Here is a 25,944-nt window from a genome sequence, read left to right as displayed (position 1 = left end):
CTATTGACAGCGAATCCGAATAAAGAGCAAAGCGAGAATCTAAAAACATTGATTGATTAATTGATTGGTTGGTTGGTTGGTTGGTTAGTTGGTTGGTTGATTTACCGATTTATTGATTAGTTGAATGACTGATTGATCGACTGGTTAGTAGATCGATCCATTAGCTACCAGGTAGTCGTCAAACTGACATCCCAGCAACCTGCGTCCTCTTCCAGCTGAGCCCTTACCCAAACCCCCATTCAAGTCACAGAAAACCACCAAGGAGAAAGCAAGAAAACAAGACAACAAAAGCCCTCAAGATGAAGTGGAAAGTACAAATCGCGGCCAAAAAACAAAAACAAAAACTCTCAAATTGCTTCAGGATCAATCCATTCCATCAGACCGATCCAAAGATACTTATTAAACGATCAAAGAACCCCAAATCCCTCCCGCCCGACATCCGGGTTCTTCCCAACATCCTTCCCCCCCAACCCAAAAACGCGAATACTATAAAACTCCCAAAACGCATCCTTAAACTCCCCAGGCCTCTCCCCAACAAACTCCTCGCAGCTCTTGACACCCGTCCCCTTATCCTTACCCATCTTCTCCCAAACCCTGCCCGCCCAATCGCCGCAGAAATCCGTATTGACAATGAGCGCCATGTCCCTGAAAGACTCGGCGTAATCGCACCCGGGGCCAGAGAAAGAAGCCAGCGGCGGGGGGAAAGAGTTCGGATCCGGGTTGGGAGAGTTGAGAGAAGCGGGGACGGCGGAGCGGGCGAAAGCCCAGACTTTGATGCCGTGCGGCGTCCATTCCGTGGCGTAGACGGCGCCGGCCTGGGCGTTGAAGGCTTCGCCTGCGGAAGCCAGGTTCTTGCCGTCGCTCTGGAAGGTGGCGGGAGCGTGGATGCTGCAGCCTGTCATGGCGGAGCCGGCGTTGCAGTCTGGGTTCTGGAGGTGGCCGGCGAAGGGGGCTGAGGCGGAGGAGTTGGCGACGCTGCAGCCGGGGGCGGTGTGCAGGGTCATGGCGTTGTAAGGGGTGTCGTGGACGGTCTCGAGGATGTCGATTTCGCCGGCGGCGGGCCATTCAGCGCCAGTGCCGAGGAGCCAGAGGGCGGGCCAGAGGCCGGGGCCGACGGGCATGTGGGTGATGTCTGCGACGAGGAGGGTGCCGGCGTTGAAAGTGGCCTTGCTGGTGAGGCGGACGGAGTTGCGGCCGGCGTTGCCGGGGGCCTTGTCGGTGGAGTCGACGCCGATGCGGGCGCGGGTAGAGTTGTCTTCCTGGTGGTAGTTGAAGCCGAGGAGGCCGGTGCTGGCGGCGAAGGCCTTGTCGGTGTAGTTGACCTTACCGTGCGTGGGGTCGGGGCCGGTGAAGGTGACGAAGCCGTCGAAGAAGGTTGGGCCGCTGTAGTCAGCGACTAGGCTGTAGGAACTCGAGGGCTTGTTCTCGTTGTGGCCTTCGTGGGCGGAGGAAATAGAGGCGAGAGTGGCAAGAGCCAGGACGCCTGTGTTGAAGAGCTTGTTCATAGCGTTGAAGTCTGCGTCAAAAGTGTTTAAGAGCTGTTAGATGGCAAGTTCAATGCGTGGGTAATCGCGTCAAGCGATTTGTTGGATATGTTTTCGCCAAAGGACTGAGATTCGTGGAAGGGAGATGAGTGTGTAGAAAAGGATTAGTGAAACAAAGCAACACGCCTCGAAGCTCGCTAAAGAGCGCCATGGTGAAAGAAATAGATTCAATGGACAATGGGAGTCAAAGGGTGGTGAACAATAAGATTGTCGGGGAGTGCGGCCAGAAAATGTTGGTGGCTGGGTTCCAGGTTCGGCGTTACGGCGCGGTCAGGCGCGGTCAGGCGCGGAGAGGAAGTGAGCAGCGTCCATTGTATGAGCATTGTCAGATTGTATGCGCGGGGCGACCAGTCACTGATCGAAGGGCCTACGCTCGCTTGTCAACAGGTTATCACGAACGTAAGAGCAACACGACTGAACAGAGAATGGCAGAGAGAAAAGAAGATACGTGTAAGCATTATTAAGATCCCTTTTCCCTCTCGTTCGTCTCCCCCTTTTCCTCTCTCATGAGAGATGATGGCATGAAACAAATTGACAACTAGCAAACAGAAAAGCGCTCTTCGCAGATGACGCTCGAACGACGCCGCGTGCCCGCAATGCAAAAAAGAGCTCGGATTGCGGAATTTTGACTCAATCGTGGTAGTGACTGGGGCGCTCATGGAAAAAGATCGCACAAATTAGATCTTGCCCTCGGCCTGCGCTTCGCGGACTTGCTCGAACACCTGGCAGATTGTTAGCATCCTATTAGTCGAAAACGGGCACAATACGACATACCTTGAGCAGCTTCCTCCTGGCACCAAGAGCATTCACACCCTTCTTCTCAAGCCCCTCATCATCCAAAGCCACAAGATCCTGCCACTGCATGTCCTTGAGGTTATCGGTGTACTTGTGCAGCCTCAGTGTACGCAGCCAGTTGGGAATATCCTTGAGCAGGGCAGGGTCGGTCGGGTCCTCAGGCGGCTTGGAGCTACCACGTCTGCCTCTAGGCGAGCGACCGCGGTTGATTTCTGAGGCGTCCGAAAGGTAGCCCTCGCCGCCCATGGGGAAGGTGTTCAGGTTCATGCCGGCGAAGCCGCTGTTGAGACCTCCGAGACCGTTCGAGCCGTCGAAGGCCGCGAGGAAGCCATTGTTTTGCATGCCGTTTCCAATAGGCACATTGGCAGTCGCGCCGTGGGGTCCAGTGATTGCAATACCGGGAGAGCTGGGGCGAGAACGGGCGCCTTGCATGGCAGCGAGCTGCTGTTGCTGGAAGGCGAGCGCTTGCTGAGGAGTGAGCATCTGGCCATACTCATTGGTGAGGTTAATGCCGGTGGGAAGACCAGGAGAGAGTGGGCCCTGCTGCTGTTGCTGTTGCTGTCCCTCGTTAGAGCGCGCACGGCGGTACTTGCGAACGTCGTCGAGCTGAATACGGTTGTTGACCGTAGACATGGCGGCGAGCTTCATAGCGGTCGCGTTGGCGACCATATCAGCGTGGTTCTGGTTTTGCTGCGAGTGGTTGAAGTTGGAAACCATGGGCGTGTTGGACATGGAAGCCCAGCTGGCGCCAGGCGCGTACGGAGAAAGAATGCCGTGACCCATCGGCTGGTTCTGAGATTCCGAAACAGTGGCCGACTGGCTCTGGATGTTGCTGTCGCCAGAAATCGGGAAAGGACGCGGCGAGCGCAGGCCAGCGGTAGCAGGAGGGTTGCTCAAACCGAACTGTCCCATGGGTGCCTGCTGGCTGGACGAAGACTTGGGCCTCCCGATAGGGGGCTGGTTTTCATTATTACCGTTCGAGCCGGCATTCCTCCACGGACCAGCCGGAATACCAGACGACACATTCTTCTTTTGCTGCTGCGACTCCTCCTCCGGAGCCGAGATGGAGGGACCAAGGAAAGAGGACCTGTCACCGACGGCGCTGTTGCGGTTTGACTTCGGCGCGGTGCCGGTGGTTTTCTGGAACTCAGCCTTCTGGTCCTCAATCGCGTTGGCGGCGTCGGGGAACATAGACTTGATAGTGCTGGGGTCGAGCCCAGACATGCGCTTCGCACCCGGCGAAGGCGGCGGCTTTGTGCCGAAGCCAAAGGAGCCGCGCGAGCCCTCGACGTTCAGTTTGTTCATGGCATCGTTCATGCGTGAAGACATAGGGTCCTTCTCGCCGAAAGCGGCGGGAGAGAGGACACCTGACATGGGGTGGCTCTTGGCCATCTGCTGCAGCACCTGGATGAAGAAGCGGATCTGCACCTGGGTGGTCTGCTGAAGCAGGGCGTACAGGGCGGCGGTCCTCTCGGGCTCACTGAGCACGCGGAACCACTGCTCAATGGCGCTGAGCTCGTCCTTGAAGTCCTGGTCGAGCGTGGCCGAAGCCATGTCCTCCAAGGTCGTCTCGTACTGCTCAATGTCCGACATCCACTGCTGGGCCACCTTTTCGGCGGCATCGTCTGGGTTGCCGGAGTTGGCACCTTGCTGCTGGAACTGGTTGAGGTAGATCTCAGAAGCCGGGCGGATGCCGCGAGCGGACAAGGGAGGCTGCGCGGTGAAAGCGCCCATGTCGGCGGAAGCGCGGAGGTGGTGGCCGGCGCCCAGGGTGCGAGAGCTGGGAGGACGGAGGGTGGAGCTGGACGCCTCGGGGGTGCTGTTCCGGTTGCCGATTATGTTGCTGGCAGACATGGCGGCTGGGAGGGAGTGCAATTACGCGGTTGGCGGGAGTAGCGATAGGCAAGCTTGCATCTAGCGGAAGCTGTTGTGGTGGGTGAGTGGCCGGCGGGCGAGCTGGCGACGGAGGGCGGGTTGGAAGGAGAGGGATGCTGTCGAAGGGACCTGCAGTGCCTGCTGACCTCAAAGGTATTCGACGCGGATGGCGAAGGTAAGGTAGGAGGGAGGGAGAGAGAGAGAGAGAGAGAGAGAGAGGGCGAGCTCCAGGTGAGGTAGAGGTGAGAAGTGCAGGTGGTAACAGAAGAGAATGCTGGCTGCAGGTCGCGCACACAGCAGGCGGGCGCGGGCGAGAGAGTGGGTTCACCGGCGCTGGCGTTGTGTGTGAAACAGCCGCGCTTCCCCAGAAAGGGACAGACTTCCAGTTACCGAGCGCGCCGCAAGGAACGCTGTCTGTGGGTGTTGGTGGTTGTATGTAGGGCGGAATGACTTGCGGTGGAGATGGAGGAGGTTGTTTGCGTGTGTCTGTGTATTAGGTAGGTGTTATTATGGGAGATGTGTCTGGCACAAAGCAGGGCAGGGCAGGGCAGACAAAGGGACGGCACGCGAAGACGAATAGCTGGACCAGCCTCTACATGCAGCAGCTCAGCGGCGCTTGCTGGGCTGCAGGCTGCAGGCGGACGGGAGTGCCTGACTGCCTGAATGCCTGTCTCTGTCTCTGCCCGTGCGTGCCTGATGCTGTGCCTGACGCCTGTCTTTGGTAGTCTCTGTTTGTCTCTGCCTGTCCGTGCCTGATGCATTATGCCTGCCTCGCCTGTCTCGCCTGTGAGTTCCCCCGTCCGTCCTGCCTCGCCTGGCAGCCCGCGCAGCCCAAACCCGCACGCGACTCGCCCGGCCAAGGGTCCAAAATCGACAGGGGTCCTGCAGAAACGGGCGCCGCCCGCTCTGCCGCTGTATTTCTGGAAGCCGCTAGTCGAGAGCGAACCGCCTGTCAACCAAAATCTCCCGAGATAGGGGCAATACTCATCAAATCCACGCCTGCTAGTCGGCCAGCCCTTGTCGCCCTCACGGCCATTCGTTGGTCGATATTCGGGCTTGCTGATGATTGCGATATGCGGCTTTGACGAACGAAAAGAACAGATCATCGCATCCAGCAAACAACCGAGCATCGTTGTCTCCGCGGGTCGGAAGCTGCGGATGTCTTGGATGGGCGTTGTGGACAGAGCAATTTCCGTGTCAACCATGTCCATCTTGTGGTAGATGGTGTGCGATAATTCAGCCGACCAACGGACCCTTCCAAATATGTAATAGAGACCCTGAGGCTTCAATGCCAGCAATCAATATGTAGATCTACTTTCTCGACTCGGCAAGAAAGACACAACCTGCAATGATTAAAATAACGTGGGGAGCACACGTCGCATAGCACTGTACAAGTGTTAAGAACAGTCGTCCGCCGACTTGATCATGGAGCGCAGGACCTGTATCAATACGAAAAGACTTGTCCCCAAGAAACCCTCAAAGAACGCCTCAACCCAAACTCCAGCAACACCACCGCTACCCATCGACCAATCAATCGATCATTCATTCGTTAAAAGCTTTCCATCACATCCCTACTTCCCACTAATACTCCTCCCACCCCTCGCCCTCTTCATCCCCTCAAACTTCCTTACAAGCGCCTCCTGCACCCTCTTGTTGCCCGCCCAAGCCTCCTGCATCTTCCGCATGCGAATCGAAGCGATCACCGCGAAACCCACCGACCGCAGCGTAGGCCTCCTCTCGCGCACCGTCGCGTCGGGCGTGATGCCGATCTCCTCCAGAAGACGGAGGTCGGCGGCGTTGCTGTGAAATCATCTCGTCAGTAAATCGATCTCCAAGTCAGTCAGCAGGATAGGGTCGCTTCTCACCATTGATTGTACATCTCAACCTGCATGAGGAACCACCTCTTCGTCCAAACCAACCCCTTCCGAAACCCCTCCTCACGCTCGCACCGCGCGCGCAAGAACGAGATCTGCTTCGCAAGCCCGCGCAGCTCGCCCTCATGCCTCTTCTCCCTCGCCTCGCCACCATCGTCCCCCTCCACCCCACTCTGCAACCCCCTCACGCGCGCCTTGAGCTCCCCCTCCCTCCTCTGCGCATGCTGCAGCGCCCTCTCGCGCTCCCTCAGCCTGTGCTGCAACGCCTCGAGCTCCGCCTCCGCATCCGCCAGCTGCGTCTGGAAATCCAGCTGGACCGTGTCCTCCGCGCGAGACTTCATCAGGCGGGCGCGGAGATCCTTCTCCTTGCGCGCCAGCAACTGCAGCGCGTCGTCCTTCTCGCTCGCGTCCGCCTGCGCAGCATCGAGAGCGATCCTCGCCTCGCGCAAAGACTTCCTCAGCTCCGCCTCGCGCCGCATGTGGTCGGACGACGAGCCCGCGCGCTCGCCGAGCTGCGCCTCCGCGTCCTCGAGGCGGATGCGCGCGTCCTTGAAACCCTTCAGCTGGGCGCGGAAGTCCCTCTCGCGGCCCGCGAGGTCGCGCAATCTGCTCTCCTGCTCGGCGACCTGGGCGCGAGCGTCGTCGAGCTCGAGGCGGGCGGCGTCGAGCTGGCCGCGGAGCTCGCCCTCGCGGCGGCAGGCGGCGGAGAGCTTGCGGTCTTTGTCGGCGAGGCGGGTTTGCAGGTCCTCGTGGTCGATTTGGGCCTTTGTGAGCACGCCGTGGTAGTTGCCGCGCTCTTCGGCGATGGTGCGGTCTTGCTGAGCGGTGATGAGGTCGGATTGCAGGGAGTCGACTTTGTCCTGCAGGCGGGAGATTTTGGATTCGGAGTCTCTGAGTTTGTTCTTGAGCTCGTTGCGCTCGCGGAGGGGAGTCTCGGAGCGGGATGAGCGTTGTGCGTCTTCGAGGTCTGCCTTGAGGTCTGAGATCGTAGATTTGAGCTTTTGGTGCTCGGATTCCATAAAGCGGACTTTGTTGCGAAGTTCATTGCGTTCCTGAACTGGCGAGCCGTTCGACTTGGCTCGGAGGGCAGCCTCCAGGTCAGCTTCGAGGTCAGCGATGGTTGATCTCATCGTCAGGCGCTCGTTCTCAGCAGTCTTGAGCTTGAGGCGCAGCTCATTGCGCTCGCGGACAGGCGTGCCGTTCTCTCTTGCGAAGGAAGCCTTGGAGAGCTCTTGCTCAAGCTCACGCACGCGTGCCTCGAGCTCTTCCTTCGCTGCCTCAGCATCGTCGAGGGTAGTCTCGAGCACCAGAATCTCATCCTCCAACGCCTGCTTCGCCTCCAGGTGCTCGCCTTCGAGGTTAGACCTGAGAGTTGCCAGAACACGCTGCGCCTCCTCAGCCTGGCGGTTGTTCGTCGTCTTCGAGTTCTGAAGCTCACGCTCGAGATCCGAAACATCGGCCTGCCTTTGGTCGACAGAGCGCTGCAGCTTGACTTGCAGCTGATCGATCTCGTCCTCGAGTTCTTCAATCTGCTGCCTGCTAGCCTTGAGATCATCGCCCTGGTGTCCGATGAAGCTCTGGTCGCGTTCGGACGTGCTGAGACGCTCGTTGAGCCTTTCGATCTTGCGCTGCAATTCCGCGTTCTGGGTCTCGGCGTCTTCGAGATCACGCTCGAGAGCGCGGACTTTTTCGGCGCGCTGGCGTAGGCTGGCATTGTCGCGTTCCGTGGTGTCGAGCTGCTGTTCCAGCAAGTCGAGCTCGGCGTCCTTTTCCTGTGCCAGCTTCTGCAGCTGCTGCTCCAGCGAGTGGATGTGCTCGGTCTGCTGGCGGATCATCCCATCCTTCTTGGAAGGAGTCTCAACAGCACTGATACGAGCCTTGAGCGAAGTGATCTGCTTGGACTGGTCGGCAATACTGCTCTCCTTCTTCCGCAAGTCGGCCTCCAGCTCGAAGATCTTGTCGTTCTTCGTGCGGAGCTCAGCACTGTCGCCAGATTGCAAGCTGTTGAGACGGTTCTGCAGCACACGGAGTTCTTCCTCTCGAGATCTGATGAGGCCGTCTTTCTCGTTGAGCTTAGCCTGAGAAGACGCAGAGCTGACACGGATCTTCTCCTCCAACTCTCGAATCTGCTCGCTCTGCTCCTGGATCTGCCGCGTCTGCTTCTTGCCCGCGTCGTCCTGTCTGGACTCAGCCGCGCGCAGACGTTTCTGCAGATCATCCAGCTCATCGTCTCGCTGCTCGATCACGGAGATCTTCTCGCGGAGACGAGCCTCTTTGTCACGGATCACGCGGTCTTTCTCCTGCATGCGAGAGTCGATCTGCTGCGACTCGGCGTCCCAGCTGCCCCGTGCAGTCTTCAGGCGTTCTTGCAGCGCCTGGATCTCGCCGTCCTTGTCCGCCGCCTCGCGCTGTGCGTTGCGAATGTCTTCGTCGCGCTGACGCAGGTCACTGGCAGTGGATGCCTGGGCAGCTTGGAGTTTGCGCTGCAAGTCGCGGACCTCCTCATCGCGCTCACGCAGCTCGTCTCCGTTCGCGCTCATCTTCTGGAGTTGACGCTGAAGCTCCTGGATCTGCTCGTAGCTGGATTCCAGGGCGGACGCCTTCTCGTGGAGCTTTGACTCTGCGGTCTGCGCTCGTCGCTGGAAGCCACTGATCTGTTCGTCACTGAGCTCGAGAGCGCGCTCTTTTTCGCTCAGTTGCGCCTCTGCCGATCGGCTCTTCTGCTGCATGGAGCGAACTTGCTCCTCGGCATCGTCCAGAGCCTGAGTCTTCTCTCGGAGCTGCGCTTCAAGCGACGAAACATCAGAGCGCAGCTTCTTCGTAGACTTCTCGCGATCGTAGACAGTGTTGGCGCGTTCTTCGAGCTCTGCAATTCGTGACTTCTTCGCCTCAAGCTCGTCGTCCTTCTCTTTCATCTCGGCATCAAGGTCGTCGATCTCTTGCTGCAATTGCCTTACTTGCTCATCAGAGCCACCTGCTTGCCTCAGCTTTTCCTGCAGCGCCTCAAGCTCCTCATCTTTCGCGTCAAGCTGCCCGTCGCGGTCGCGGATTTCCCGTTCGAGATCCTGAATATCCTCCCTCAAAGCCTCGATGCCTTCCCCATTCTCCTCCTGATTCCCCTGCTCCACGTCTTCGAGCCGCTGCCTCATCTCTTCCACCTCTTGTGCCCGCTGTTCGGCTGCCAAGCGGCTCTCTTCCGCCAATCTCTCCAGGCGCTCAACCTCCTCATCGTCCCGCTCATTCGCGTGACGCTTCTTGATCGACTCCTTATACTCCGTGAGCTTCAGCTTATACTCCTCCAGCTCGCGCTCAGCAAGCTGCACGCGCTTCTGCTGCCTCTTCAGATCCGCGCGAATCGTCGTGCCCTCCGTCTTCAGCTCCGCGTTCTCCTTCAGCGTAGCCTGGTGGAACTCCGAGCCCGTCTTCGCAAGCGCCTGCTCCAGGTAGTGAATCTTGAGCTTCAAGCCGAAATTGTCCTTTTGGATCTGATCCAGCTTCGCCTCCTGGTCGCGCAGCGTCATGACATTCCCCTGGTCCAGAATCCCGTTCTCCCGCCTCGGCACCTCCGTCATGGGCGTCGAGCTGAGCATGCTCGACGTCGCGGCCGGAGCCATGGGCGTCGCGCCCCCTTGCGTCGCCGAGCTCCCCGTGTGCTCGCCATCCAGCATGGAACTATCGACCGGCAGCGCAGGCGCCTCGCTCGCGTAGCTAGACCGAAATCCCGCCGGCGTGTCCGGCACGCCATTGCCCCGTTGGGGCGAATTCTCCTTCTCCTCCAGAATGCTCTGGCGCAGCAGCTGGTTCCTGCGCGCGCTCTTCAGCAGCGGCGTGAACTCCTGCCTGGCCACGCCGGCCGGGTTCCGCTTGTCGAGCAGCGGGTTGCGCATGCGGGGCGTCTGCATGGACTGGTGGGTTGGCCTGCCGCTGCGCAGGCCGCGCATCTGGTTGCGGAGGTCTTCGGCGGGGTTCTTGGAGGGCGAGGCGAAGGGCTGCGCGATTGAGAAGTCGAGCTCGCCGGCGTGGGAGAAAGAGGTTGCGTCGACGCGCTCGGTGCCGGGGGTGTCGATGTAGTTGCCGGCCATTTTTGCGGTGTTCTTTTTTTGGGACCGAGCTTGGGCGATTTTCAATGTAGTGTTAGTCTTGGGCGCATGGCATGCGCAAGTGTAGGAATGCGCAGAGTCGTTTGGGCGTTCAGTCCTCGTTGTTCGTCTCAAGCTTCGTGTTTTGGTAGCCGCCTCGGAATAGTAAACAAAGGCGTTTTAGCGCCGGCTGAGCCCGCCGCCTGCAGCTACAGCGGAAAGACCTCCGTGCTTGCGAACTGCAGGCGACTTGCCACGATGAAGAGAAATATTGTTCCTGGATCAGTGCAATCTGAGGGATGAACCGTGGTGCGAAAGTCCATGGATACGTCTTCTTGATTATTGCAGAAAATACCAAGGTGGTTTTGCAGGCCTAACACGGCGCACCTACCTCTGAAATGGAACCTTCCCAAGACGATGGATTTAAATGGTTTGGCGAAGGCTTCGAAGGCTTCCCGAAAAGACTACCAGAAGACTGCGTTGAATATGCCATCTACGTCGTCGATGAAGAGATCAAAACAACCGCTCAACTTCTCGCGAAACTGAACGAAATACTAAAATTCGCAAACGAGGCCGGCAAGAAACTCTTCAAAGACTACATCTGGCAACGAGACGAATTCGCCCTCAAGATCAACCCGGACATCACAAAACAAAATGCCGCCACCACCACCACATCCAACTCCTCCGACCAAAAAGCTCTCCCAGACAACAACACCAACACACCCCTCCACCTCCTCGGCCGCACCAACTTCGGCGACTCGATAGCCGACGAATGGCTCATCGTCCACTTCCTCCTCACCCTCAGCACGCACTTCCCCACCGCCTGGATGCGCGTGCACGACTCCGACGGCGAATTCCTGCTCATCGAAGCGGCGTCCGCCCTACCAAAATGGCTCAACCCCGACGTAGCCGACAACCGCGTCTGGCTCAACAACGGGCACCTGCGAATCATCCCCCCCTCTGCCACCTCCCCCAACACCAAACCCCACCAAGCAACAAACCTCACCCTCCCCACCGCCCTAACCACAATCCTCACCGCCCCCTCCACCCTGACAATATCCCCCTACATCGAAGACGAAGCCTTCGCGCGCACGCGCGCCTACCCCGCCTCCATCGCCTCCACATTCCACCACACAATCCTGCCGCTGCCGCGCAAACTGGCCCTGGTCCTGCAACGCCTCCCCGCGGCGATCGCGCCGGCCATCGAAGCGTTCTACCTGCGGGATCCCGTGTCGCTGCGGCCGCTGATGGCCAGAGATGCGAGGGCGCTGCGCTTCCCGCCGGAAGACTTCGTGCGGACGAGCGTGAAAGTGCCGCGAGTGGGGTTCGCGCAGCTGCGGGGGCAGGTGTTTGCTGCGCCGCCTGCTTGGGCTGGGCTGGGAGGGAAGGGGATGGAGAACGAGAAGTGGAGCATGGGGATGAAGCTGGCGTGCGGGTTTGAGATGATGCTTGCGGACGAGGGGGCGTTTGGGGACAGGCGGGTGGTGAGGGAGGTGGGGGTGTTGGTTGGGGACGTGGAGAGCGGGGAGGAGGGTTTGCCGGGGGACGGGGAGGTGGAGGGGTGGGGGATGAGGGAGGATGGGGAGGAGTGGTTGGATGTGGATTATGGGGATTTTGAAGAGGAGTTGGCTGGGAAGAAGGGGAAGGGTGGGAAGAGGGGTGGGAAGGCAGGGGGGTTTGGGGATGTCGGGGCGCAGGAGAATCTGAGGAGAATGGTTAGGCGGTTTGAGGAGTTTGCGGAGGGGGATGATGAGGCTGGGTTGGAGGGTGTCGGGGAGGATGATGATGTTGATGACGAGGACGAGGACGACGATTCGTCTGTCAGCTCTTCCGGCGAGGACAAGGACGGGTCGTTTGATGAAGCGGAGTTTGAACGCGCGATGAAGGAGATGATGGGAATGCCGGCGGCCGACATAGAGAAATCTGGTCTGCTAGAAGAAGCCCGGAGGCTCGCGCTCGAAGATGAGAAAGAAGGCGACGGGCGGGACGACATGGACGAAGACGAAGAGACGCGCAAAGTCATGGAGCTCATGGAGAAAGAGCTGAAAGGGCACGGCGCGCTGAACCTCAACAATGAAAAGCAGAAGAAGTCGAAAGCAAGTGGTGAGCCTGATAAACCTTACAGTAAAGCAGCTGGCAAGAAGCCCACGTTTTTCGGACCCGAGAGACCGCCTGGTATGGTCGCCACCACAAAGCAGTTCGAAGAGGAAGCGGACGAGGAGATCGGGCCCGGCGACGGCGAGCTGTCATCCGACGACGAAGATTACAACGACGTGGATCTGGGGTTGGCGCAGAATATGTTGGAAGCCTTCAAGGGCCAGGCGGGCATGTCTGGTCCTGCAGGGAATATGATGAGAGCCATGGGCGTAAACTTGCCCAGGGATGAAGGGGAGGATTGAGGGAGCTGTGTAGCCTGGATTACGAGTCGCGACACCGATCGTAGGCATTCGCGAAAGACGACAGGCGTCGCTGGCCTTGCGGCTTCATCATTGCAAATAGACGCTTGGTGGTCAAGCCGTCCACAGCATTCACTCTCCCAACAGGGAGATGCATGACAGATAAGGCCCCTGGGAAATATATTTCGCAAGAGCCAGGCGTCCAATGCTGCTGTCCTCTAGACGATGAATAATGAAACGGCTACCAGATTGACGGCTTCCCTCATGTGGAAGCCGATGGAGCAAGATAGAGCAGTCCCACAGCCTCACGAGACCAGTTGTCGAATTACTATGACCTGCAGCAGAAGCACGTTCGCGATTGTGAAACGGTGACAGTTTGGCGAGAGCAAGGCCTCGACCAGATCAGGATTAACGTAAGACCTGTCGAGACCGCGCACATGGGCGCGCTGGCAGTTCCGATCTAGCGAGAGCGGCGGTAGCTATAGGACTGTACTGATATAGGCTCGGCGGCTTCACTCACGTAAATTGGTTATAGCCGTGCAGCCGGAGCTGAGGCCGCAGGATGGGAATGGTGAAGTGGTGAAAAATGCGTCCTGATTCCTGAGGCCACACTAGTGAGCCACCGGGGAGCCGAAATCGTGGCGTGCCGTTCGAGCCGTTTGTGGCTTTGCAAAAACAAAAGACACGGCACGGGCAGCGTCAATCATCATAAAGGCGTGTGGAGCTGGACAGGCGCGAGCCGAGCAGTGATTTGACGTTCGAGAACGCATTCGTGCCCATTTTGTCCAGACTCTGCCAGCGAAGATACGCGCGTGAGACACGCAGCGGCATGGGGCGCGCCGGATGCTGGCGGCCCAGCCATTGGTAGTAATCTCCCGGAAGACGGATGGCTGTTTGGGCTGTGCTTGCTTTTACGGACAGTCGCGGGTGAGGAGACCTACAGCGCGCACTACCGAAAGCAGATGCCCGGAAGAGCGATGAGGAGAAATTTCTGGCGCGGCGGCAGAAATGGATGCAGCCGCTTTGGGAGGGAGGCTTCCCACACGGTCGATTGGGTTTTGCTCAGGCGGGCGAGAACGTGAGGAGACGCGTGGACAGGGCTGGGTGCCTGCGCGCGGGCATCTCGCTTGTGAGAGCTCGTTACATCAACACTTAGCCTCAACACGGGGAAGACGAGTTGCTGGGCGACACTGCTATTGCTGCACGCCACTCAGGCAGCACGAATGTCGTGCGCGCTTCCGACTTCCTCCACGGGGAGAGATAGATGAAGGCAGATATTTTGGGCAGACATAGCGCAGACTACTCCCTCCTGACAGGCGACCGGCCGGCGCGAGGATGGACAGGGTTGGAAGGGCAGCACACCGCGCGCCGGCCTGAGCGCGTCCAGCAGTGCGCTCGGCGTTGGGGACGAGGCATTTGCCGTGCCTGGGCGGCGAGGGCGGAAGGGTGGGATGGGATGGGAGGGAACGAGCGTTGCCGTGGCTGCGCTGATGATGCCCTTCACCGGCGGGCTGGGCGGGCAGACAAGGCTTGTCGGTGGTAGAGTAGCAGGGAGATCGCTGGGGCAGCCTTGGGACGCGACAGGCGTAATTACAGTCGCGGTAGCGAGGCGTTTTGGCGTGGGCGGCGTGCATGACGAGGTGCAGCCACGCGTGCGTAGGGAGCGGGCAGAGGCGTCGCCTGCGCGTGGGCGGAATTGCTCTGCCTGACAATACCTTAATAATCAGGCACACTCCCTACACCCTCAGGCACGGCATGGCATTTGAAACACGCCTGTTGAGCTGGCGCCCGCCGGCCCCTGCTAGCACGGCGCTAGTGCAGGAACGGGCAAGGGCTCCCAAGCCCGGCGCACGCACGCCCTGGCACGCCCGCTGCCTCCCGTCTCTCGCACCCTCAGGCCCTCGAGCACCTCAGGACGCCCTCGCGCACTCGACCACGCCCGCACGCACCCTCGCACCACACCCAGCCCACACGCCCGTCACCTCACCACCCACACGGTCCTTACATTGCATTTCCACCCTCACGCTCGCTCAACCCGCCCGCCACACCCACAACCACCCCGACTGCCCTCTCGACCTACGACGCCTGCGCCCATCGCCGCCGCTCCCTCGACGCCCGCTCCCCCTGCGAATTCCGCCGTAAAGGGGTCGCTGACACGCCGCCGCCGAAACGCCCGACACGAGCATTCCAACCGACGCCTCGGGAACCCGCGATCCTGTTTCGGCCCTCAGCCGCCTCTGCGCGTGACGTGACGGCACTGGGAAGGTCGTTGTCCTTGCAACGTGGGATACTCGGAGACGAACTGCCTGCCTACAGGGTTGTCGTTTTGACGCTGTCGACGGACCTCTGTTTTTGTGGAGTCGGAGCATCCTGCCAGGAACACACGACATCGACCCGCGCAGTATCTGGACAGGCGGCATAGTGCTTCGCCACGCCTCTGGTCTCAGGTAGGCAATCACCTGACGCCGCTGTTTACCCTTCCCGCTCTCGCGCGCGCTGCTGGCAGCCCGCGAAGAAAGGTCCGCAACCACCGAAAAAACATCACCTCCACCGCCCGGACGACGGTCAATATCGCATCGAGCATCATCGGTTCACTTGCTGACCGGCATCTCTTGCAGTCGCTCGCTTGACCCCGGCGTCGCCGCTCCCTGAGCCACACACCATCAACCCAGCCTCTTCACTCCTTGCGTCAATCGGCGCTACTCTCCGAAATGCCATCAACACGCTCTACCAGACCCGTGTCACGGGCTGCTTCCACCCTTCTCCTGCTGTCGGCAGCCCTCATATCATCAACCTCTGCCGCTGGACTTCGGACGATGAAGTACGCCGGATGCTACTCCAGCTCGACTCCCCTGAAGGACCAAGGGTCGGACATCTACCAGAGCTCAGGCAACTGCCAGCCAATATGTGTCGACAAAAACCAGCCTGTTATGGCTCTGACCGAGGGCAGCAACTGCTTGTGCGGTGAACTGCTTCCGGCAGAGTCCGACAAGGTTGGCGATGACAAGTGCGACACACCCTGCGATGGATACGACAAGGAAATGTGTAAGTGACGAAACGGCGTGGTGACGTGTATATTGCGGTCTTTCTGACATTCTTACAGGCGGTGGACACCACTTCTTCGGCGTGTATCTCAGTGGCACTGAGAACAATGTCGATTCATATGTCGCGTCGAGCTCCAGTTCTTCAGGCTCCGCTACAACACCAGCTCCCACTAGTTCATCCACAGCTCAGGCTGCAGTTTCGACCAGCGTTGCTCCTGGCACCACCGTCGTAGTCACCATGCCATCTAGCCAACAACAAACCGAAGCCCCCTCGCCCTCTGCAGAAGCCGACTCTGACAGCGGCTCGAAACCCAACGTCGCTGGTATTGCTGCCGGTGTAGTCGTTGGCGTTGTGGCCGTCGCTGGTATCGCCATTGGTTTGTTCTTCTTCATGCGTCACCGCAAGCAAAAGGCCGCCGAGGAGGAATACAAGCGTAACCAGGTTTCCGACTTCATGCGTCACGGCGGTACTTCTGGTGAAGGCAAGCCTCCGAACACTGGCTACTCCAACATGTCGGACCAGCGCCTCGACCCAGAAGCTGGCAGGCGAAACTCTGCAGGAAGTATCGCAGACGATCAGGACTACTCGAGGAGAATATTGAGGGTGAGTGATGCCTTCCTCATCGCGCAACAACACAACCTTGCTAACTCATTTGCCAGGTCGCCAACCCCTCTTAAACGCCTTTCATTTTCCCTTTCGCCGCAAGCATTCACAGAGCGCAGCGGTTTCGTTTTCATTGAAGAGAATGGACACGAGCGATGGTGTCACCAGCGAAGAAACATACAGAACAAGAAACCCACCCCACGAAAAACCAAATCAAACCTACCTATCTCACCACCCCAACCCCCCCAAAAGAGGTCACCCTCGCGCCTCTCCAAGCAACGAAAAAGACGAGACGACTCATCGACGACTGTACCGAAAAAGGAAGAACCCACCTCATCTCTTTCCTTCTTCACCAAAGACCGAAAGGCCCCGACCACGCTGCTCCTCAGGGAGCGCCGGCGGGGCTCCACCGATTTTCCTTGCTTTTTCACCTTTCTCCTCGCTTTTTTTCCTTTTTGTTGAACTATCGACCTTACCGGCACTATCTATCTATTTTCCCCTACTACTACTACCAAGGCGATCCAGGAGGACAGGAAAGAGCATGCGAACACAGCGAGGGCGCGAAATCACCGAAACCGGCATCGAGAAGCTCGGGATGGGAGTTTTGTCTTGTTCCTTTCTCTCTCTTACCTTCTTGCACTTGCTTGATTGCTTGCTTGGACATGAGAACGTGTGTCGCCTGCGGGTGAAAGAGGATTAGAAGGGGGTTTGTGGTTGTGTGTGTGATTTAGACGGTGCGTGGCTGGATGGCTGGGATGGGAAGGGAGGAGGACTGACTGGACTGGACTGGACTGGACTGGCGACTGTGTATGCTTCGTATGTAACACTGCTAAATGTGGGATATGTGTGCTCATTCGTTTTTGTCTTTGCTGTGGATTTGTGCTGGTGTCTGATAGGGGTGTACTGTGCTGTGAGGGTCTGATGTTGATTTTTGAGCACTACTGGTGTATCTCGCGTCGGAGGAGCTCTTGTAATCATACTGTTTAACTTGCGTGCGATGGCGGACTACTAAATAGTGCTTAGCGCAAACGCACACTGTTCGCCCTGACGGCACCTTCTACACACGATACACACTCTTGCAAGAATCTGAGCGGGCGGCCATCGAGTATCTACAACGTCTGCTCTGCTTGCACGTAGATGGTGCTGGCTGGCCGTTCTGCTATTGTGTCCGTGACAGCATTGTGCTGCACTGTCATGTGGATATTTCTACACTACTCTTACAAGATTTTGGAGCAAGTTACTGCCCGATGCACCCCCGGCATCCCGATCATAAAGCCAGCAATAACTCTCCACAGCCCCCAGAACAACGCTCTCACCCGCATCCTCACCTCCCTTACTCCCCCCCAACGCCAAACCCCCCATCGTCCTCGACCAAATCCCTCAACCGCATAAGCTGCGTGCTCAGCAGCTCATGGTCCCTGACAACCTCCTTCTTCCCCTCCTCAAACCTCTCCCTCGCGACCCTCCCCGCCTCCAGCTCGCCCCTCAGCACCTTCGCATCCTCGATCAGCGCCGCGAGGCCCTCCTCCAAATTCTGCTCGAGCCACTGCACGCGGTGCGCGACGACGCGGCCCTCGTCGAGCATGCCGCGCAAGTCGACGGCGTTGCGCACCGCCAGCTTGCGGGCCACGAGGCGGCGGGCGGCGGCCTGCTCGGCCTCGAGCGCGGGGCGGTCTTCGAGAGCCGAAGGCCCGTCTTCCGCCGCGGCGGGGGCGGCGTCGAGGATGGCTTGGAGGTCGTCGGCGCGGCGCTTGGTGGCGAGCAGGGAGCGGTAGCCGAAGGGGTGGCGGGGCTGGGGGGCGAGGTAGTCTTTTACGGAGATGGAGCGGAGGTTGGACGGGAGGGAGGGGTCGGGGGGTGGGGAGGTGGAGGTGGAGTAGTGTCTTGAGGAGGAAGAGGGGGCTGATGATCCGCCGCGGCCGAATCTGAGCGTGTAGCTCGATCTGCCGGGGGACTTGGAATCGCCCTCGTGTTGGGGATGGGAGGCACGTGAGGCAGGGGCATTGTCGAGAGGTCTGAAGGTCGTGCCGTGCGGGTCGGGCTCTTCGTTGAGCTTGGCCATGAAGTCGTCGTCGGGCGTGTCTGTGCTCGGATAGGCCTTTCGTCCTCGTGGGGCTTCGGCGGCGAGATCCCCCTTTGCTGTCTTGTGACCCGAGCCGATGGTTTGTGGCTCCGCTTCTTCGGCGAAGGCATTGTTGGGGTCAAAGATGGGTTGCTTTGATGTTAAGCCGCGTGCGATCCCCGGCCCATCCTCTTCTTTCTCCTGCATCTTCGCCATCCTCGTCTGAACATTCCCACCGCCTTCCCAGTCGGCGGGTTTCTTCTTCCCCTGATTATCCTGCAACAGCCTCATGAAACCTTTCTTGTACTGAGCCCCTCCACTTGCAAACAATTCTTCAGCGCCCGGCACAATGTGGAGATCACCCCCGATTCGCTTGTACGATCGCATGCCATAAGCTAAAGCGCCTGAGCCGCGGGCAGGGTCATCCATCTCGAAGCTGCCGTCGTCAATTTCCGCCACGATCAGCATGTGGTCGCCAACGGCAACGCACTTATCCATCAAAGGCTTCGCAGTGAATGTGGCAAAGACGGCTTGCTTCCACTTGATGTAAGGAGTAGTGAACTTGAGCATCGCCTGCGGGTTAGCGCCGAGCTGTGCCAAGTGCCCAAAGGGCTCGTACGAGTTCTCGTAGGGGAGTGTGAAGGCGTGTGCTACTGTCGCTCCTGCTCGGCTGCTATGGAGCATGTGCATGCGCAGCTCTCGCGTGGATTCGATCGCGTCCCAGGTGCGCGATGGAAGGCGCAAGTTAAAGGAGACGACTGGTCTAGGGGTTAGAGTGATGGTGGTGAAAGAGGAGATGGTGACTCCGTGAATGCGCTCCTCGTCCAGCTGTTTGAACTTTCTGCGACGCTCTTTGGCGGTCAGCACTATTACAGGCTGCGACAGGAAGCGAAGAGATGTGCGGAACTCATTGGCAGAGGCGCTCAATTCAGGATTACCAGTCGACTTCTCAGCCGTTTTGTCCTCCTTAGCGCTCTGTTGAGCATCCTTATAACTTTGGTCAGGGGTCTGTTTAGTGTCCAGTCCAGCAAACTCCTCAACATTCTCTTCAAACTCCTGCTCAATCGGTCGTTCGGCGCTCCGCTCAACATCCTGAGCAGAAAGCTCCCCAATGTCCTCCTCCATCTCCTGCTCAATGGATTGCTGAGCGCTCTTTCCCGCCTGCTTGCTGGGCTTGACGCGATGGTCTCCCTCTATGACAAGATTGTATTCGTGTTGTTTGTCAAGATCCACATTAAACGCCCGCTTGATCTTTTCTTGAAGCAGTTCTATAGCCCAATCGACCGATTCATCCGATCCCTGAACTCTGAAGCCGAGTCGTTTTTCAGGATTCACGGTAAGACGGCAGTCGGTTTCTAGCTGAATCTCACGGATTGCAGCATCAGGGTCGGGCAAAGAAGTTGGCACGTCGGCACCGCCCGGAGCAGCAGCTACCACGACTCTCGATGGCGGTTCGGGCTGGTATGCATCATTATCCATCTTCAGCTCTTCAAGATCCCACCTTCTGATGTGACGGCTAGAACAAATTTCCTTGATGAACTGCGCGAGCGCCCCCGTCGCTGCATCGATCGCAACTTTGAATCCAACCAATTGAAGAAACTCCCGGCCCCCTGCCATGGGCCGGAGCCGGATTGATTTCAGCCCAGTCCTCTCCTGAAGCCTGCGCAGTGCTCTGGGCGTAAAGCCGCTCGGCCTCCCTATCAGAGCCTTCGGTATTTCGTACCGGTTGATTATCCACTCGTGCGAATTCCTCCCTTCACGTGAATGATCGGCCGCCCGTGCTCGTTCACAGGTTTCCAACGCGTTTTGGTAGATAACCTCCAAAGCCTTCCTGACTTTACCGATTTTACCAACAAGCACAACCGGGTACTTTGGGTCCGTGATTTTGCTCGGAGGATAGATTACCTTGGCATAATTGTACGGCCTGACCATGGGAGCCACCCGTCTGAAAGGGCCAGGCACGCAGATCTCCACCCTGACCTCGTCTCCCGACCTGCTGCGCAATGCATTCGTCCAGATATCGAGACTGCCCGTGGGAGACTCCTCGACGGGGAGCACGGGTTGGTCGTCTGTGAGTTGCTTGAACTGGTGCTTCGGGAGTTCGATTTCAGCGAACTTGAAAAGCTCACGTTGAGCGCCGAAATTCCTGGCACCATGTCTCTCGCCTTTAATCTTTACGCTGGCGAAGCGTACGTTCTGGTCATGGAGCCTGGCGCATGGCTTTCTAGGCCGCACGCTCCACTGGTAAAAGGCGGAGTAGAAGCGGCGGGAAGCAGCGCCGGCACGCTGCATACTCCCAGCGGTCGTCGGAGGCACCCTAGGGATCCAGCAAGTCGCAGTCGAAGGAGAAGGGTGGGAGGTTGGCGCTACACAGAAAGCTACAACAAGTGAGGTGCCGGTGGACGAAACGGACTTGGACGGCAAATCCCGATCTCCGCATCCAGACTCCCGCGCGCTTGTCGGAGGACGCTGGCCGCAGAACGACTCCATAGAGCGAACATTCAAAGCCGTCGCATAATCCCCAAACCCAACCATGCCGCCCACACCCACAATGTCGCTCCTCAGCACTCCCTTGCGCCCCAGCGGCAGCAGCTGCGCATCCTGCCGCCTCACCACGCAAATCCGCCACGCTTCGTTGCTGCGCCGACCAAAGAGGCCCTACACTTTCACGCAGATGATCACGCTGTCGGACGGTTCGACGTACCTCCACCGCACCACATCGCCACTGCCTATCTACCGGACGGCGAAAGACACCAAGAACAGCCCGCTGTGGAACCCGAGCAGTCAGAAGCTGGCGAACGTGGAGGAGGATGAGGCGGGCCGCTTGAAGAAGTTCAGAGGAAGGTTCGGTAGGGGTTGGGATGCAGAGGTTGTTACTGGAGCGGAAGAGGTGAGTTCTGTCAAATATTGAGGGTACGACAGGGCGAACATGTAGCTGACTGATTTGAAACTAGGCGAGAGAAGGCGAGGAGGGTCTTGCACCCAAAGAGTCTCACGAGAGTCTGCTGGATCTCATTTCAGGATACGGAAAAGACGCAGAGAAAAAGGGTACCGCGGCTGGTACTACGGAGCCGAAGAAGAAGAGTGGCAAGGGCACTGGTGGTGAGAAATGAACAATACGAGGTGCATGATGGGAATTAGAAGCAAGGATTCGGCGTTTGCATACCACTGAACCAGTAAGGGCGCGGCTTGAGAGCAATGTAGCGCGATGGCTACTAGCATATACGGAAGGACTGCGGCTGGGTGCGCGGTCTTGCGATTGTACAGTACGATCAACGAGGAGGTATCTTGTTGCAAGAACAGACAGGGGCGAGAAACAGCTCGCATTGTATAAAATTAGATACCTGCCATTGCCAAATAACACCTTTCCCTCCCTATACTACATCCAATGTGTGTCAAAGCCAACGCCGCCGTCTGTGAGCTTTGGGGATATACTCAAATCAACCTCTGTGCAGCCGATACCAGAACGCCACGCTAGTTTTCACTTTTACCTTGCCAGCCCAGACTCACGAAGGCAGATATGCGCCGCCGGCGACCACCAAGTTCATGTTGGTAAAACGAACCTTGTACACCGGGCTCTTCTTGGTAGGGAAGGCGCTGATCTGGTCAGGGCTGACCACCACGTCCTTCTTGGTCTTGCCCTTTGCGCCGCCACTCGCACCGCCAGAAACACCAGATCCGTCGACCTTGTTGCCAGCGCCACCTTCACCGATGACTTTGCCACCAGCGTCCTTGTTTGGAGCGACGTCCCACACACGAACAGTGCCGTCAGCGCCAGCAGACACAAGAACAGTAGATTCGACGCTCCAGTCGAGCGACCAGATCCCACCGCGACCATGACCGCGCATACGCTTCGACAAGCGGCCAGTGGCCAGATCCCAGAGGAGAATCTCACCGCGATCGTCTGCCGAAGCCAGCATCTTGCCGCTGTTCGCGCAGGCAATAGCGGTGCAGTTGCCTGTGTGTCCAGTAAAGAGACGCACCGCGCTGCCTTGCTGAATGTTCCACATCCTGACTGTGCGATCTGCTCCACCTGAAGCGGTGAACACGTATGCGCCGTTCGGATGCCATGCGACGGTCTCAACATCCGCATCGTGACCAACAAACAGGCGCAAAGGTGCAATCTGTGGTGTGCTCCAGAGTCTTGCTGTGCGGTCAGAAGAGCAAGAAACAAAGTAGTGGCCGAAGGGACCGAATCGAACATCCCAAACGGGTGATGAATGAGATTTGTAGACGACTAGGTTGGACCAAGTATCCAGGGACCATAGGCGGATTGTAGAGTCTGCAGAAGACGAAAGAAGGTATCGAGGCTTCGAGTCATGGCTCTCAGAAGTACCGTTGGCGTGGCCGTTGGTCTGTGGTTCCGGAACGGCGACCGAGGGCGCGAACGAGAGCGCATAGACTGGGCCAGCATGACCAATAAGTCGTCTTGAAGATGACGGTTGGAAATCAGCAGGGTCCGTAGGCGACGTGAGAGGACGATTGTCGAGAGACCACACGCGAATGTAGGATTCTGCGGTTCCGACTGCTGCCAAAGAGTTGTCGCCGGAAAACTCGATACAGTTTACGCTGTCGAAAGTGTTGTGGAAAGTGAACATCGTTACGCTGAGACCGGGCCCGACGCCACTGCTCCGGCCGTCGATGTGAAAGCGGTCTCTGTACTCTCTGATCTTTTGCACCTCCATTGCGACGTCTCTGGAGGTAGACGGCGGGAGCGGAAGTGCCTCGCGTGAAGGGGCGTCATCCATGGGTTCGCGCTTGATCTTGTGCTCAAATTCGTCGACGAGTGAGTTTTGACCAGGTGCGGGAGGGTTTGATGTGTCATGGTCTTGCAGTTCGGCTTTCACATCATCCATCAAATCCTGCTCCATCGGCATTGGTCCGAGCGATAGCTTTGAGAGGACCGAAGGCGCATTGCGATCCAAGTTTGCCGATCCCGGGTGATGCCCAGGGATACCCTCATCTTCAGCCGGTACGTCCTGGTCGCCATTCTGCTTTCCGAGTAGTCTAGCGAGACTTCGCTCGCTACCTGCCGCCGCCCGATCAACATTTCGGATATCCATGTTGTTGCTCATAATAGAAATAATTGTGGCGCCGCCCTCGCGGTCTTTCGACTCGAGGAATTGCGTGAGCGTCATGAAAGCCATGTTACTCATGGTCAGCCGATACTTGTTGTTGCGGTACAGTTGCGCAACGTTATTTGTTTGTACATGCTCGGGGAGACTCATAGGCGCAAGTGCTCGAACATCGTTCTCGTGCTCGGCTTCGAAATGGTTCCTGTAAGCGTTGAAAAATTCCTGGCTGTCGCGCATGAAGTGCTCGCTGAGCATGTCGATAAATGAGTATACGAAGAGAGGCCAAAGTAGCCGTTTCAGTTCCGGTTTATAGATGTCGAGCACATTGTCGATCCATTGAAGTGTCAAGTCGAAAGAGGTGAAGTATTTCCGTCCGCCGGTATCCTCCGCGCGCGACGGTACTGGTCGACCTTCGGCATCTACATTCGCGCTTTCTCTCCTCAGCATGGCTTCTGTTCGACTGTACCCTTTCTTAGAGAGATATTCAAGGACCTGTATGGAATGGTTAGCTTTGTAAACTAAAAGTTTGTTTGCTGCGTAACAATTTCAAGACAAAGACTGTGCGAAGAAGCGCATAGAGCGTTTTCAAAGTGAATTGGCCTATGAATGCCCTGAACCAATAGCGCGAGCCTTGGGTATGCATATCGGCGATTCGGGCTGTTAGGCTGAGCCATGATGCTCATGTACTTGCCCTCAAGTGGAGGATCACAGCTTCACGATCAGGATGTTGCCACATCGGTCTGACGTCGCGAGGAGATTTCTCGCCCCGGTCTTCTCGTTTGATTGTGCTTCTCGAGCCTCGTTCCATGATGGTTTTGATGGATGGTGGACTGAACAGCGATGGTACTCGGCTTGGATTGATGAAAGACGAAAGCGCGGCAGTGTATTGATCGCAGTCAAAGATCGAAGCTGGACGTAAGAGATCACACGTGACTCCGTAGTAGGCGCTCCGTCACATGCGCCTGCGTTATGAAAAGCCGCTTCAAGCCGCAATTTCCGTAAAATTCACTGATCCTCCGCGAAGCAAACAAAAAGAGCACTTTATACTCACAATCTGATTGAGATTCTGGCTCTGTTGTCCAGGCGGGCCAGGCGGAGGCGGCGGGCCTTGGCCATGCGGCGTGTTCATTCCACCTGCGTTAGGAGGGCCCACGCTGGCCGTACGCGAAGGTGGTTGTTGAGCGGACATTGCTGCGTTCGTCTAACGCATGCGACTCGATGCGACAATCCGGGAAGTTGCAGTTGATTAGCGTTTGATATCCGGCGATGGCAAAGGCGCAAGCGCAGTCGGCGGCGACGCTCCCCGGGTGGCTTTGGTGTTCGAGTGAAGTCGCGACTGGCGCGCGCGGAGCGGAAGTGGGCTGCTCTTTAGCGCAGGCCCGGCAAAGTAGACCGCTGACTAGTGGCGCGAGTGTCTCTGATTATCACCTACATTCAACCACACCTTGACTTCCATCCTATCCAAGTCCGCGATACGCTCGCCTTGGAATCTCCTAGCCAGCATGGCTTCTCAGACGATGTCTACCGCGGATCGCATCCGCGAGCTCACCGAGGTTAACAGTGACGTTGCGTCCATGCTCTCCGCAGCAGGTCAAGCCATCAATGCGCTCACCAATCCACCACTCAATGCGCCGAATGACAGTGATGAAGACACGAACATGGACAATACACAGGAGCCAGCCAGTCTTGACGCACGCAAAAGCGCATTCCAACAGAATTCCAACGATTTCTATAAGAACCTTCAAGCCGTTGTCGCAAAGCTACGAAGACAAGCATATGCGCTGGAAGAAGCAGGCATCATAAGTCCTGAGGCGGCGACCCTCTCAACAATATCTGTACAAGCGCCTAAGCAGCCTTCAGGTCCTCCGGGTAGGCCAGCCCAGCAAAACATTGAGCAACCAGAGCGTATCACGAATGGTGGTATGGGCAATCAGGATATTGGTTGGTTGAACAGTATGGGCAACAAGGTTGGCGCGGATAAGGAGAAGGAGCTTGTAGATGATGCGAAGAAACTTATTGATGATATGCTGGCGGATGGAAGCAATGGTTGAACTGTGTTGAGACTCCACTGCTGTGCTCTTAATATGACTGCGGCAGGTCAAGAGGAACACACTATTACCTTCTCCGCTGCCATGCTCGTGGTTGGACAAGAGCGTCAAGTGTGGGATCATCAGGGTTGTATCGACAGGACAGAGGATGGATGGAAGACAGACAGAAGACCGCTGAGCCACACTACTCATTGACGGCTTCATCCCTCCGTCGTGCTCTGTCTTTACGAGTGGGCTTGACTTTCAAGCACCAGAGTCAAGCGCCTAAAGAGGACAGATTGAATGAGGGCTTCGAGCCAGCTATTCGCTTCCAAGGGCTAATAATCCTGGTTGATGGGGCAGATCGCTACTTAAGCACGTCTCGCGTCACCGCTTTTTGATATTAATTTTATCCTTGCGCCGTGGACCTGCAGACTTAGCCGTCAATCTTTTTAGGCCTTGAATCTAAGACATCCTCAACCCTTCCTCGACTGGAACTTCAGCGCTGTGACGTCGCGTCGCTGTGGCTGCCTGGCTCCGCTTGTCCTACACCCTAGGGTCAGTCCCGA

At 57.8% G+C, this 25,944-nt stretch overlaps 9 protein-coding genes across 9 annotated transcripts; 4 read left to right on the top strand and 5 right to left on the bottom strand.

Annotated features, from left to right (window-relative positions):
• Positions 1–407: 407 nt before the first annotated feature.
• Positions 408–1,505, bottom strand: WHR41_07908 (uncharacterized protein; the record flags this gene model as incomplete). The annotated part of the gene is made up of 1 exon (XM_069376512.1): positions 408–1,505. One exon carries the CDS (start codon positions 1,503–1,505, stop codon positions 408–410), a length of 1,098 nt encoding a protein of 365 aa, XP_069226397.1.
• A 484-nt stretch (positions 1,506–1,989) lies between these two features.
• Positions 1,990–4,541, bottom strand: WHR41_07907 (uncharacterized protein). The gene is made up of 2 exons (XM_069376511.1): positions 2,319–4,541; positions 1,990–2,266 (listed from the first exon to the last, which is right to left on the bottom strand). The coding sequence occupies exons 1-2, from the start codon at positions 4,191–4,193 to the stop codon at positions 2,222–2,224; spliced, it is 1,920 nt and encodes a 639-aa protein (XP_069226404.1). The 5' UTR covers positions 4,194–4,541; the 3' UTR covers positions 1,990–2,221.
• Positions 4,542–5,481: 940 nt separating this feature from the next.
• WHR41_07906 (uncharacterized protein) lies at positions 5,482–10,170 on the bottom strand (the record flags this gene model as incomplete). The annotated part of the gene is made up of 2 exons (XM_069376510.1): positions 5,482–6,014; positions 6,080–10,170. The coding sequence occupies 2 exons, from the start codon at positions 10,168–10,170 to the stop codon at positions 5,786–5,788; spliced, it is 4,320 nt and encodes a 1,439-aa protein (XP_069226403.1). The 3' UTR covers positions 5,482–5,785.
• Positions 10,171–10,565: 395 nt separating this feature from the next.
• WHR41_07905 (uncharacterized protein) lies at positions 10,566–12,566 on the top strand (the record flags this gene model as incomplete). The annotated part of the gene is made up of 1 exon (XM_069376509.1): positions 10,566–12,566. One exon carries the CDS (start codon positions 10,566–10,568, stop codon positions 12,564–12,566), a length of 2,001 nt encoding a protein of 666 aa, XP_069226406.1.
• A 1,856-nt stretch (positions 12,567–14,422) lies between these two features.
• WHR41_07904 (uncharacterized protein) lies at positions 14,423–17,064 on the top strand. The gene is made up of 4 exons (XM_069376508.1): positions 14,423–15,082; positions 15,182–15,608; positions 15,667–16,211; positions 16,268–17,064. Exons 2-4 carry the CDS (start codon positions 15,275–15,277, stop codon positions 16,283–16,285), a joined length of 897 nt encoding a protein of 298 aa, XP_069226405.1. The 5' UTR covers positions 14,423–15,082; positions 15,182–15,274; the 3' UTR covers positions 16,286–17,064.
• Positions 17,065–17,544: 480 nt separating this feature from the next.
• WHR41_07903 (uncharacterized protein) lies at positions 17,545–20,565 on the bottom strand (the record flags this gene model as incomplete). The annotated part of the gene is made up of 1 exon (XM_069376507.1): positions 17,545–20,565. The coding sequence occupies one exon, from the start codon at positions 20,563–20,565 to the stop codon at positions 17,545–17,547; it is 3,021 nt and encodes a 1,006-aa protein (XP_069226400.1).
• Positions 20,566–20,705: 140 nt separating this feature from the next.
• WHR41_07902 (mitochondrial 54S ribosomal protein bL31m) lies at positions 20,706–21,652 on the top strand. The gene is made up of 2 exons (XM_069376506.1): positions 20,706–21,163; positions 21,228–21,652. Exons 1-2 carry the CDS (start codon positions 20,807–20,809, stop codon positions 21,384–21,386), a joined length of 516 nt encoding a protein of 171 aa, XP_069226399.1. The 5' UTR covers positions 20,706–20,806; the 3' UTR covers positions 21,387–21,652.
• On the bottom strand, positions 21,580–24,669 carry WHR41_07901 (uncharacterized protein). Its single transcript, XM_069376505.1, has 2 exons — positions 24,400–24,669; positions 21,580–23,840 (listed from the first exon to the last, which is right to left on the bottom strand). Exons 1-2 carry the CDS (start codon positions 24,535–24,537, stop codon positions 21,780–21,782), a joined length of 2,199 nt encoding a protein of 732 aa, XP_069226402.1. The 5' UTR covers positions 24,538–24,669; the 3' UTR covers positions 21,580–21,779.
• A 181-nt stretch (positions 24,670–24,850) lies between these two features.
• med11 (Mediator of RNA polymerase II transcription subunit 11) lies at positions 24,851–25,399 on the top strand (the record flags this gene model as incomplete). The annotated part of the gene is made up of 1 exon (XM_069376504.1): positions 24,851–25,399. The coding sequence occupies one exon, from the start codon at positions 24,851–24,853 to the stop codon at positions 25,397–25,399; it is 549 nt and encodes a 182-aa protein (XP_069226401.1).
• Positions 25,400–25,944: the final 545 nt, after the last annotated feature.

Source organism: Cladosporium halotolerans (assembly GCF_011745625.1).
Source record: "Cladosporium halotolerans strain TM138-S3 chromosome Unknown Sca37, whole genome shotgun sequence".
Taxonomy (NCBI): Eukaryota; Fungi; Ascomycota; class Dothideomycetes; order Cladosporiales; family Cladosporiaceae; genus Cladosporium; species Cladosporium halotolerans.
Note: the sequence above shows the minus strand (reverse complement) of the source record. Positions and strands in the feature narration are given on the sequence as shown.

Excerpts from the sequence above, each read along its gene's own strand:
- WHR41_07907 (XM_069376511.1), bottom strand. The coding sequence starts at position 4,193 with ATGTCTGCCAGCAACATAATCGGCAACCGGAACAGCACCCCCGAGGCG. Across the intron at positions 2,267-2,318 it reads CCAGGAGGAAGCTGCTCAAG|GTGTTCGAGCAAGTCCGCGA; the intron begins GTATGTCGTATT and ends ACAATCTGCCAG.
- WHR41_07904 (XM_069376508.1), top strand. The coding sequence starts at position 15,275 with ATGCCATCAACACGCTCTACCAGACCCGTGTCACGGGCTGCTTCCACC. Across the intron at positions 15,609-15,666 it reads TGGATACGACAAGGAAATGT|GCGGTGGACACCACTTCTTC; the intron begins GTAAGTGACGAA and ends ACATTCTTACAG.
- WHR41_07902 (XM_069376506.1), top strand. The coding sequence starts at position 20,807 with ATGCCGCCCACACCCACAATGTCGCTCCTCAGCACTCCCTTGCGCCCC. Across the intron at positions 21,164-21,227 it reads TTGTTACTGGAGCGGAAGAG|GCGAGAGAAGGCGAGGAGGG; the intron begins GTGAGTTCTGTC and ends ATTTGAAACTAG.
- WHR41_07901 (XM_069376505.1), bottom strand. The coding sequence starts at position 24,537 with ATGTCCGCTCAACAACCACCTTCGCGTACGGCCAGCGTGGGCCCTCCT. Across the intron at positions 23,841-24,399 it reads GCCAGAATCTCAATCAGATT|GTCCTTGAATATCTCTCTAA; the intron begins GTGAGTATAAAG and ends CATTCCATACAG.